Source organism: Ictidomys tridecemlineatus, chromosome 5 (genome assembly GCF_052094955.1).
Source record: "Ictidomys tridecemlineatus isolate mIctTri1 chromosome 5, mIctTri1.hap1, whole genome shotgun sequence".
In the NCBI taxonomy this organism is placed as follows: domain Eukaryota; kingdom Metazoa; phylum Chordata; class Mammalia; order Rodentia; family Sciuridae; genus Ictidomys; species Ictidomys tridecemlineatus.
In genome coordinates, this window is record NC_135481.1 from 30,159,374 (window position 1) to 30,172,645 (window position 13,272).

At 43.9% G+C, this 13,272-nt stretch overlaps 1 protein-coding gene across 1 annotated transcript in view; it reads right to left on the reverse strand.

Annotated features, from left to right (window-relative positions):
* Gldn (gliomedin) overlaps positions 1–13,272 on the reverse strand; it is a 66,281-nt gene that overhangs the window by 26,290 nt on the left and 26,719 nt on the right. Inside the window, exon 2 of the mRNA XM_005316567.4 lies at positions 4,055–4,106. Coding sequence (XP_005316624.2) covers positions 4,055–4,106 — 52 coding nt within the window. The remainder of the gene's footprint in view (positions 1–4,054; positions 4,107–13,272) is intronic.

The following is a 13,272-nucleotide window of genomic DNA, read 5'->3' on the forward strand; positions in this document are numbered from 1 at the left end:
AGGGTGGGTGTGGTCTCTTTCCTGTGAGAGACAAACTTGGCTCTACTTAAGGGATGGCCAGAGAGGGCCCAAGCTCACACTGGGGGGCTGAACTCACTAATACTAAAACAGCCTTCTGGTTTGGTCAGGAGATCTCGTTGGGTGAAACACCAATCTGAGACACCAGCTGAGTTTGGCCTGTCCATTCATTTACCAAGGCTACAGCTCTGAGGCCTTCATCCTTACCCTATTTTCCCTGGGACACCCTCTGCAGTTGCCCCTGTCATTACCTATTGGGCCAGCCCTGGGGCACCTGGTTTGGAAAAGTATCTTTCTTTCTTTTGGTGGGGGTAGCAGTGGAGTTACTGGGGATTAAATTCAAGGACATTCTATCACTGGGCTACATCCTTTTTATTTGTTTTTACATTTTGAAACACAGTGTTACTATGTTGCTGAGGCTGGCCTCACACTTGTAATCCTCTTGCCTCAGGCTCCCAGGTCATTGAGATTACAAATATGTGCTACCACATCCGACAAGGTGTCTTTCTTCATATGTCCCATTAAACTGGGACATGAAACTTCAGATCAATCTCGTTTATTGGATACATTTAAATTCTGGGCAAAGGCCATGGTGTCCTTAAAAAATTAGAGTATGAACAGCAGTATGAATCGGTTTTAAGAGGCACTTCCAATCAATTAGTAGTAGCTTCCTGGAATTCCAGAAAAGAATGTCACTAGGCCATGCTCAGCCGCAATCAAGATCCATCACTGATGTTCGCCTGATGTCTGCCCTGGCAAACTTTCCCCGACTGACATCTTCTTGGGCCTGCAGATCAAGGCTCTCTGCTGATTCCTCAAGTTGCCCAACTTACGAAATAAGGGAGTAGTGACAAGTGCCATCACTGGATCAGGGTCACTTAGATGCAAGGAGAATGGGCACTGTGGATCTGAAGTGCCTCTGCCCCCAATGAGCAGTTTGAGCCACATGCTAGTTCAGACATTTTTTTCAGAGAAAAGAATAACTGAAGATCCTGTCTTTTTCAAGCCATCTGTTCTTCCAGAAGATATGTTTCTGGGTTCCCAAGAAAACTTGGGTCTGGCAGTAAGATGCACCCAGAAAAGCATATGTCATATGTTGTTTGACAAATTTTGCACCAGGAAAACACATAACCACTGTAGTTAGGGAATTTCCCTCCCTGTTCACCCTGAGATGTCACAGGCTATACAAACTACACAGTATCTCCAGAGCAACTATAGCTGAGGCAAAGAAATGGAACAGGAACAGGGTTTCATGGCCATAGCTAGACTAGCCCCCAGTTACATGCACCTGCATCGATTGATTGATTGATTGTACTGGGGATTTAACCCAGAAGTGCTCTATCATGACATATATCTCTAGGCCTTATTATTTTATTTTGAGACAGGGTCTCACAAAGTTGCCCAGGCTGTTCTTGAACTTGCAATCCTCTTGCCTCAGCTTTCCAAGTTGCTAGCATTACAGCTATGTGCCACCATGTCCAGTTTTATTTACTTTTTATTTTTGTCTGCTGGTGGGGATTGAACCCAGGGCCTTACAAACACTAAGCTCGTGCTGTACCACTGAGCTACATTCCTGGCTTCCACATCTGCTTCTTAAGAGATGAATCTAGTGTAAAAGCTAGATCTTGCTCTGGGGCCCAAGCCCAGGCTCTGCCCTGGAGAACCTTTCTGCCCAGCATCCTCTTGCACCTAGGGACCAAGGCTCTCTGCCCATTCTTCAAGTTGCCCATTTCAGTCCTGGGTCCTGTCATCTACCACCTCCTCAAATGCAGGCAGTAGGGTCTATCCCAAGTCATCTTCTCACTTTGCAATTTGTACTTTTCACATCAAACTTTTAAATTGAAGAGATTTCTGTGTAAAAAGGAGGCTCAATTCCAAGCTAACATGAAAGAAGGAGTGCTGGCTTTTGAAAAGCATTTTGAAGTGCTAAAGAATCGCCTGCTCAACCCATTTCCAGCAGGGATGCAGTTCCCTGCTCCCCATCACCCTCCCCTAAGTGGTCTCAGGAGCTCCATCCTGTGCTTTCACCACGAAGCCCGGCTCTCAGGTCGGCCACTGTACCAGTCGGAAGGGAAGGGGATTTTCCTGTGCCTCTCAACGAGGCTTTTGTGCCTGTCATTTCATCCATCTGAACATTTCTCTAGTACTCATTACTGTCACACCTGGGAGCTCTGAAAAGGCCCTTCCAGAGATGGAAGAAAGGTGCTTAAACTACAAGAGTCTCCGAACAAAGGACCAAGCTGTTCGGAAGATATTTAATTTTCTGTGAGGGACAAAATGTGACTTGAGTAATTCAATTAGAATTTCCCAAGAAGCCCCAAGATGATAGTTTTTTTGCTCTGAGGCCAAAAGAAGCAAATGAGAGTGAGCTTGGACTTGGGGCTCCCGAGGGAAGCTCTCTCCTTCATTCACTCCTTACATAAGCCACAGATTTCTCCCTTCCACAAAACTCGAACATTGTGTTGTTAATGTGTGTCACACAATGAGAGGAACTGGGGAGAATACTGCAGACAATGGCTCGGTTTCTTAAAGCCAGGCACAGATTGAGCAGGGTTTCTCAGCAGAGTGAAGTGCTGATGTGGCCTCCCCAGAGCCTGAGGTCATAAACTTCTGAGGCCCAAGGAAAGCTTCAGCTGGCTTCATAATTTTGCAGACATTGTTTTAATGTAAAAATGATTTCCTTAGAATGCTCCTGTTAAGTCCATGGTGGCGACTAGGTCACGACTTAGAACAAAGCAGCCCGTGCTGGAAAAGAACGTCAATTAGATGCCAGCGGAAATGCCTGTCAATCAGCCAGATCTCCTGACTAACGCCTGTCAATCAGCAGGACCCCCTGGCCAATCCTGGAGTTCAGCCAACTCCCCTGACCAACTCCAAAGGGATAGGGGACCCTAAAAACACCTTTTCCTGTTCCAAGGTCTTCCCTTCCTGCTGTAAGCCCCATAAAAGTCTAGTCTGATCAGTATCCTCAGACCCTTCTCCTGTCCACTCTGTGGGTCTGATGGAGTTCTGCCTCATTTGGCGGCCCTTTTTAAATCTGTCTCCTTTGGTCGCTGCCCGCCTCGCCTGATCTGAGAGCTCCCTTCACTTTAGAGGGGCAGGAGCTGCCATGTCTGAGGTCAGGCTGCTAGGCCCATCTTTGGCCTGGCCAGAGCCTTGCTGGACTTGGGTGACCGCTCTGCTGCCTGTGTTTCTCTTTGCTCTCACCTTCTGAAGGCAGGATTCTTCCCTCAGGTTAGATACAGGTTTCTTTCACACTCAGATTTAGAAAATCATCTCAAAACCTACCCTTCCATCAGCCATTCCTTGTCCCAAGTCTTGATGTGCCCCCGGCTTGTTCCTTTCCTCTGTTCTCTATGTCAGTGATGCATGTGGTGGAGGGGTGCAGTATGTGGCCAACCTCCAGGCCCACCGAGCACATGGTTCGAACCTCACAGAAAATTCTTCATAAAAAGTAAGTTCAAAGTCAGCCTCGCCAATTTAGCAAGGCCATAAGCAACTTAGCAAGACCCTGTCTCAAAATAAAAAGTTAAAAAGGGGATGTGGTTCAGTGGTGAAGTGCCCCTGGATTCAATCCCTGGTACGGGGGGGAAGCATTTCTTGACTACTTAGAAATTGGCTTCCAGACCTTCCTGTTCATGCTGTATGTATGATGCAGGGAGAGAATTATTCCTGATAAGAGAACTCTATTTCTCATGTACAAGAACTCTACCATTTTACAAGGTCTTTCCCCTTTTAAAACTAATGGGAATGGGGAAAATATCTATGGCCCTGGTTCAAGGTACCCCAAGTTTCTAATTACCCAAGGCCTAATTATTTTCCATGGCTGTATTTCTATGGCAATACCAGAACTTATTATGACTTTTCATAATTATATTATAATTGGCTTTTAGCTCGGTAAAAACACCTGGTACAAGTAAACCAACATGTATTTTTACAACATAAAATGCTCCTGTGTTCATTCTGCCTCTGCCTTTTGGCTAGCACAGGTATTGGCTGAGTGAGCAGCTAGGTCAGTCAGTAGCGGCCAGCTTACCTGTGAGGCAGATGCCCTGGGTGCTGTTGCACAGGTCCACCATCACTCGGATCTGCAGAGGAGAGAGGGCGATGGACAGCAGTCAGTAGGCATTGGGCCCTGAATTTGCCCTTTATTCAATCAAGCAGAAAGTAACGATAAAAATTCACCAAGTAACTCCAGGAGAATGTGCAGAATTTTGAGGAAAAGGGTTGACTTAAAACTGAAAAGAATCCTTTAGAAGATCTAATGACATTTGATGTGAGTGCTCATCTATTAACATCACAAATAGAATTTCCTAGATTTCTATCAACTTCTGAGAAGATAGAGGATGGTGAGGGAATCAGCAAATCCAGTTTTCACCAGTGTAATTAGTTGACCATCCTGCCTCTGAAGGGTTCATCTGTGGGCCTGAATAAAGAGAGTGGTGAGCTTAGTGGTTAGAAGCATGCACTTATCAAAGGGGAGAACGCAGCTGAGATATTCAACCTCTTGACACTTTTGTTTCCTTTTCTGAAAACTCAAATAACATAAGCACCTACCTTAAGGGTTGGGCTAGCTCAATCCCTGGCATGCAGAACCTGTGCTTTGGTGGCAGTGATTCTCATGCCATGTGGAGCCTGCCTACTCACCTTGGATAACTACCAGTCACGTTGGTATTAGCCTGATATCTGGTTCTCCCACATCCACTCTCTACCCCTACCGTTCTCTGCACTGTTCCCTAAAACCAAGTTTGATCATGTTAGATCCATAGACTGATCTGAAAGATCTCTAAGAAAATTAGTAAAATGCAAAGTACAGAATAGCATGTATAATATACTTTCATTTATGGAAAACAGTGGTGCACACAAAAATGTTTCTACATGCTTCTCTCTTGCTGATTTTCATCTTTGGCTTTCTAGAATATTTCTGGAGACCACTAAAAAGCCTCAAGTGAGGGGGAATAGAGGGTCAAGGAGAAGAAAGCTATATGCTTTGTTTCATTTACATGTTCAGTGATTACTCTTTCAATTAAACTATTTTCAAAAGATCATGTTTTGATGTGAGGAGAAAAGTGATTTTGCCTTTTATCTACGTTGAATCCACTTGCTAGGAGTCCAGAGGAAAACTCACACTGTGTTTACTTTTTGCCAGGTATGTAAGTAAGCAAAAATAACCAAAATGGTTTTGGTACCATAGTGAAAGCAGACTTCATGGTCCAGCGCTGCCTTTTATTCAGTAGTGGAGTCAGGTATCAGAGGGGCTCACTTTCTGAGTAGAAAATGGCCTCTGGTTACAAGAAGGGTCTGGTTTTTATAGATTACACTTAGAGGTGGCTTCATACATAGAATTTGTCAGTTTGGGCATTCAGGAAACAGGTTGTGAGAATTTGAACCTGGGCAAATATGGGGGGGGGGTCCAGTGTTTATCTTTTTGTGCCAGGAGTCATTGTACTGGGAAAGAATCAATGTTTGGCTTCTTCCTCCAGGGTCTATTGTCCTTGGGAAAGAATTTACTGGGAAAGGATCAATATTTGACCTCTTTCCAGGGACTGTCATTTTAGAATTGATGTTTGCCTCCTTCCCAGGGATTGTCTTGCCACTGGAAAAGAATTTACCGGGGAAGGATCAATGTTTTGCCTTCTTCCTCCTTACTCCTGGGTCACATTGTTTGGGGGATTGTCATTTTCCATATCCTTCAAAATCAATAGGTATTTTATTTAGACACTTGTTATGATATATACCAAACACATTACAAATCTATAAAATGTGTATGAACAATTTAAAGATGAACAACATAAGAAACGTGTACATTTGGCCCTCTGTGGGGTTTTGCATCTACAGATTCAACTAACCACAGATTTTTAAAAAAATGTATCTGTACTGAGCATGTACAAACTATTTTCTCATCATGATTCTATTAACATATAGTATAACCTTTATGTAACACTTATACTGTATTATGTAAATATTGAAAATAATCTAGAGATGTTTTAAATTATACAGGAGGAGGGCTGGGGATGCAGCTCAGTGATACAACACTTGCCTTGCATGTACAAGGCCCTGGGTTCTATGCAATACTATGTCATTGTCTATAAAGGACTTGAATATCCTCAGACTTGGGTATCATTGAAGGGTTCTAAACCAATCCCTCATGGATACTGGAGGATGACACATACCATCCTAGTTGAAGAACTGGAAATTTCCAGTGGCTTGGAAGCATCCCAGGTGCCCCTCCCCACCCAACAACACTTCCAGCTGAAGTATATAAGGCAGATCCATTCTCCCCCAGGTAAGAAGAGAGGTTTAGAGAGGTGCCATCATGTACTCAAGGGCACACAGCTTGCCTTTAGAGGGAGCAGGCTGAACTCCACATTTCCTGATTCCAGGTCCACCGTACTCTATTATGGCTTTGATGATCACTTAAGTAACCAGACAGAAAAAAAAATTGATGTGCTGTTTTTAGTCATTTTCATAAATGAATGTAATCAGCTGCACTGTGGACAAAATTTATTGTCTTTAAAAATGTATAATTAGCCATTGAAGGGACCAGAAAAGACTTACAATGCTTCATTTGTTGCCTGGGGGATCACAATAGAAGGAGCAGTTTCAAACAAGAGAAGCATCAATAGGGAAAATGAGCCTTTCTCTTTGATACTGATCACTGGTCTAGGAAGGCCCAGTGGAAAAACTAAGAAGGAGTGTTCATTTCCTGACCTTTTGGCTTCATTTTTATGCTAAAGTTAATTTAGATACTTATCAGTAAATTACCTTAGTCTTCACTTAGAAATATTCTTTTAACAAAGGTAAGCTCTGTAAGATTGTGTTAAAGTGAAACACATGACAGAAACCTGTGGCCATAAAGCCAGAACTGCTCCCCATTTTATCACAATGATGAAGAATTTGGGTGAAAATAAGGCAATTCAAAACTAAAATAATAAAATATACACGGTCACATTAAAGAGTCCCATTTGTAGGCTTCCTAGATCTTGATTTAGGTTTTGAGAATGTTGAAGCTGGATGAGGTCTTTGAGGCCATTGTCCTAGGGGTGTTTCACGGGATTTAACCGTGGCATGGCCCTGTCTCCGGTCAGAGGCCACCTCCCACCACTCTTCCCTGACGCTCTGTGCTGGGGCTCTGGTTGGCTCCCACCTAGCCCTCAAGATAGGCCTTCCCAACCCAACTGAGAGGAGCCCAGGCAGCCACCCCCCTCTTACTCTCCTGACTTGTCTCAGTAGCATTTATTATCCAATATTATCTTTCTTATTTATTTATTTATTATCTGCCCCCAATCTCCAAATTTTGGACACAGGAAAACTTGCTCTTTGTTTTGTCTGCATCCCCTGTGTCTGGAACAGTCCTGGTGTCCGGCCTAGAGCTCCACTGGGGAGAATAGCATCCAGTGGGAAAGTGAGGGAGAGTCTGCCTTGAGGGGAGCCGACAAGAAATTGCTGGTCTGGGATTATGATACAGGAATCTGACGGTGTTGGGAAGAGGGTTGGACCGGGCGCAGGAAAACGTCCATGACAGTGGTGGGAAGTCCCTCACAACTCAGCTGGTCTAGCGTGGAGGACATATTTTGTGGGAACAGTGACCTTTGCCCTGGGTGTAAAGTATAGAAGGGTACCCAGAGAGCACAGGCTTAGTGCATCGGTGGCCACAGCATCACTGAGGACCTGTCAGTTTCATCTCCTAGACAAGATCAACACAACAATGGGCAGAGTCACACTGCATCATATGGGAACTTGTCCTCCTCATTGATAATGTTGGGGCTCAGAAGACAACAGAAGCCCCAGGATATAGGCAGAAGCACCATCAGAAGCAAAGTTTCTGATCTTCTCTTGTCCTCTGTCTTTTGCTCCTTTGTCTCCCCACAAGGCAAGTCATAGAAACTAGAAGTCCTTTTCTCCAAAGAAAACTATAAAGCCTAAAAATATTGCTCTAATTTCCCTTACATTGTTCCCACAAAACACCTACCCTGCCTGTTGAGAGCCACAGTTAAGTCGGAATGATGCCTGGCATTTTGCCATAGGGAATGGTTGAAAGGTGACCCTGCTCTGGGAATAGGGCGGCTAGGGGGATTAGGACGGATCCTAATCCTAATCACTACTTTGGAGTTCCCGTTGAGTTCTTGCAGGGTTCCGAGAGAGAATCGGTGCGCGAAGCCCAGTGGAGGGAGTGTGTTCCCGGGAAGTGTGTGTAGAGTGCTGGTGAGATTTCGGGAATACAGAGTTGCTGTTTGAACCTACAAGGCTTTGTGGCGGCTCGGTTATTTTGTGCCCACCCACCCTGCCTTTCTGTCTTGGAGCTGGCCATAAAGAAATTCTCTGCCATGTCTTGTTGGGTAGTAGTAGATCACAGACCCTCATTTCAGAAGGGGTCCTGCTCCATGCCCAGGAGGAAGGAATGCTGCATAAAGAGGCCAAGGAGATTGAACAGGCCTGGCTGGGTTCTCCCTCAGCATTAGCTCTGTTAGCATTAGCTCAATACTCTCGTCCAATCATGGCTGTCCATGCTTGGTGGCACCTAAGCATAAAAACAGATAGTCACCCCATAAAATACAATCAAGTCAATTGGTTATGCTTCTCTCCTGAAAACCTGTATTCTGGTATAGGGTTGTGGGTCCCAGCCCTTTAAAATGGGCAGCAATGGGATCATTCCCCTTTCCACCCCTACAACATGTGGCAGTGATAGAGAAGACAGCCAAAAATGGGCCCTGCTGGTGACCTGACCTGACCTCCCAGCTTTCTCTCGGGAAAGAGAACTGGTCTCACTGGATTAGTAGAATTCATGGGGAACTGGGCAGGGAAGGGGCCCCAGGAGGAAAATAATGGACATGATAGCCTGGCATCAGATGACTTGAGCTAGCTTTTATTCAAATTAAATATAGAGGGGACATAGTTTGGCAGCATCTCTTAAGAAGCAAATGCTACAAGTTAGGAATCCCACTTGTAGGATGCAAGGATAGCTGGACAAAAATGCTCATTGCCACACAGTGTAGCAAAAACATGCAAACAGCCTGAATGTTGATCAAGGGACTTGTAAAAAAATTTAAAAGGATGAGGTAGAGCTATATGGACTATATGGAAAGACAGATTTTAAGTGAAAAGAGCAAAGTGCAGCCAAGCCACATAATAGAACTTTTCAGTTGAAAAAACAAACAACAACAAAAAACTAAATATGTTAGTATAAGCACAGAGAAACACTGGTGGGTCATGAACCAAACCATTAACTGAGATTGTTTTTTTCTCCAAAGATTGAGGCTGACTTTTTGACTTAGTGGTGCTTATTATTACCTAATATTTTCTTGCTTATGTATGCATGTATTTACGTACTGAAAGGGGATTTCCCCCCCATTCTTTGTTTACAGTTTTAAAGATATATTGGAATGATGAATGATGTTTACTTTGCTGTCCTTTTAGTGAGAGAGCAAGAGGACAATGTGAATGAAATAATGAGACTAACAACCTGGCTTTATGACCCCCGATCAGCAAACCTTGACAATCACCCCAGCACTTGATAGAACATGGACAGATTTCTATTGTTCTAGACAAATAAAGAGAATGAACTAGAACAGTTGTCCAGTCTAGTGATTTTCAAGTGGTTCCTAAGCCAGAAGACTTTTCTTGTTTCCAAATAAATTGCCAAATTCCAAAGTTAAAAAAAAAAAAAAGATTAAAAAACGGAGCTGTCATGGGCCATCTGGGGGGGGGGGCTGACCTTAGTTATTGTCTGTAAAATGAGAGGGTTAGACAGATGATTCTCAATCTCTGCTCCCATTAGAATGGTGGGGGACAGGGGGAGGTGGGGACACATTCAAAGGCTCCAGAGTGAGGGGAGGAGGGATGAGAAAGTCAACTGAGGAAACTAGTAGAGTGGCTGGCTGCACTCACCCAGCCGTCTTCCAGAGCTGACTTTACCCGGAGCCCAACCCCCAACACCTCATCTACTTCCTCACCCTGCTTAACCTTTGGGAAAGGAATTATCTGAATTCAACTTGAAATGCAGATTTTTGCTTTCATTTAGTTTGCATATGAGCAGGATATTAGATTTTTACTAATACAGGTATAATTGAAAGTGCGTCGATTTCTGTGCAAAACTGAAAGGTTTAATCAAAAGTGTATCTTTCTCATCAGAATGAATAGACCTAAATGAGTGAGCTACATCAGTTCATCCCAACTCAAAATGCACAGAGGTTAACTGGCTACTCTCTTGAACTCCTTTTCTCTGGCTATTTACTCTCGGGATTGGTTCAGTAAAAAGAACGGAGCAAACCCGCTGGTCCTTCCTCTGGTTCGGGCGTAGCTAAAACGATGAGCCCGGGTTCGATCCTCAGCACCACATACCAACAAAGATGTTGTGTCCGCCGAGAACTAAAAAATAAATATTAAAAATTCTCTCTCTCTCTCTCTCTCTCTCTCTCTTCTCTCTCTCTCTCTCTCTCTCTCTCTCTCTCTCTCTCTCTCTCTCTCTCTCTCTCTCTCTCTCTCTCTCTCGTCTCTTTAAAAAAAAAAAGAGCTGAAAGTCTTAAATAAATAAATAAATAAAACGATGAGCCTTGTCTGGGTTTCTCTGAAGTTCAGCAAGCACAGATTTCCAACTGCTAATTGGAAGGCTGTTTAAATGCTAAGTCACCTTCCAGATCTGACCTATTGTGCAACTTAAATTCTTTCTCTCTTAGACAATTGAATACTCTTTTTGACTCTCCTTAATTATGCAAATTGATGTTATTATATGCATGCAAATGTTCTTGTTAGAAAAAGCTTGAGGGACCTGATAATCAGCCTGCCATTGACCAAGATTCCTTAGACTGGAGACATAGGACTATGAGTGGGGTGGCCCAGCTGCTTGTCACTAGAAGGTTAGACCCCAGATGTTGGAGGAGTTCCTCATGGGGTCTGATGCTGCTGTCAGACTCCACGGCCTCATCCATGGGAAAGGTAGAAATTAGCACTGTGGCCAAGGTCTGGTGAGGGTGAGCTGCAAACCCAAGAGGAATGTGGACTTCTCCTCTGTTTAAAAAATGAAAGAAAAGGGGAAAAAATGAAAGAAAGGAAGAAAGAATCATAATTCTAATTCCTAAGGCCAACCATATAGCCACCTAACCAAAACTTAAGCTTTTCTGATTTCCACCTCTCCAAACACTAGCCCTGGCCCAAAAGAAAACATGAAGAAAGATTTGTTTGTTTGTTGTTTTGTTTTGGTGCTTGTTACCAAGATTCGATGAAATTAAAGCAATCAACTACTGACAAGTCAGCATATATAGCTGTTTGCCTTAAAAAAAGAACATATGGCAGCTAATTATGAAAAAGATCAAAATACTTCCTCCATTATCAACTGTACTCTAAACTGCTTTAACACTGAGATTTTGAGTCTTTTCTTTTTTTTCTTTTTTTGGTGTGAGATCTCCCAGTTTGGGAACTGTTTTCTTATATGCTGTTATGGTTTGGATATGAGGTATCCCCCAGAGCTCATGGGGGATAGATAATGCAAGGATATTTAGAAGTGAAATGATCAGATTACTGACAGCTGAAATCTAATCAGTGAATAAACCCATTTGATAGTTTTATAGGTGGTGTATGATTGGGTATACCTTTGGGGATTATATTTTATCCTTTCTCCACCGCTCCTTCCCAGCTGCCATTGGCTGAGCAGCTTTCTGTTAGGTTGATGGTGGCGACTTAGTGGCAACTTAGAACAAAGCAGCACGCCGCTGGAAAAGAACATCAATCAGATGCCGGTGGAAATGCCTGTCAATCAGCGAGATCTCCTGACTAACGCCTGTCAATCAGCAGGACTCCCTGGCCAGTCTTGGAGTTCAGCCAACTCCAAGGGGGCAAGGGACCCTAGAAACACCTTTTCCTGTCCCAAGCCCTTCCCTTCCTGCTGTAAGCCCATGAAAGTCCAGTCCGGTCAAGCTTCCACTCGGTTTCTCCTCAGACCCTTCCCCTGACCCCTCTGTGGGTCTGATGGAGTTCCACCCGGGAGTGATATCTCAATAAAGCCTGTTCAGCGGCCCTTTTAAATCTGCCTCCTTTAGTCGCTGCCTGCCTCGCCTGATCTGACACTTTCCTCCATCATATCCTTCCACCATGATGTTTTGCCTTACTTTGGGTCCAGAGCAATGGAGTTGGCCAACCAGGGACTGAACTCTAAAATCATGAGCCAAAATAAACTTTTCCTCCTTTAAGTTGTTCTTGTCAGGCATTTTGGTCACAGTGATAGAAAGCTAACTCTGTAGGGTAAGCTCTAACTTGATTTGGTTTTATCTCTGACACTGTGGATGGAGATGCTCTGAGCATAAGAGTCACACTCTGGGGCCTGTCCTCATAAGCCCCAGCTGGTGTTGAGCTGCAGCTCCACAGGAATCTCAGCTGAAGGTTTAGCAGGCATTATCCGCTCCTGTGAACAGTCCTGGCCATCTTCTGCCAGATAACATCAGTGGCCTGCTCCCGTGAGATCATTCAGATTGGGATCCTCAGAACACAGAGGAGTCCTGCCCAGGCTTTTCCCAACAGTCCACCTACTGCTCCTTCTGAACCTGCAGCACCACAGCATGGACAGTAGTTAGCTCACTTTGCCACTGTTACTCCAGCATTTCTCACAGGCTCCCACTGTTGGGGCTATTTCATCCTGTTTGCCCCATGCATACATTTTAAGCCCTTTCCCAGCACTAGAATGGCATTGAGTCCATACTAGGTGTTTAATAAACACTTCAGTATCCATTATTTGCTCGGCTGGGAGGGAAATGTTTTCCTAAATCAATGATATTGGTTTCTGACTGGTAGTAATGTTGTTTGTATTGTTGGCTCAGGAAACTCTGCCCCAAAGTATGTGCTTTGGTATGCTAAGTGCTTTTGAATTAAAATAATTTGGAAGTCCTTAAAAGCTGCCTCAGAACCAAGGATTTTCTAAGCTTCTCCTACATACCCTGCACTTGGGAAGGGAAGGGTTCTTTCTAGAAAATACTTCCAAAATAAATGCAACAGTCTTAAACTCTATCCTTAAGAATCTCATTGAATAACTAGGAAAGATTAACCACCAGAGAAGAGATTAATAATAACCAACATATAGAGTCAGACTTTTAAAAATCTGTCCTTTTGAGGGCATCTCTGAGATTACCTTGTGAGATTTTATCTGCATAATAAGACCACCTTGTTCACCGGGCAGTTTCCTTCCCTCACCCTTCTAACCTGCTGCCCCCTCCTCCCAGGAGCCTGAACCCCCTATTTCCTTCTGTACTCACAATGCTATTTAAG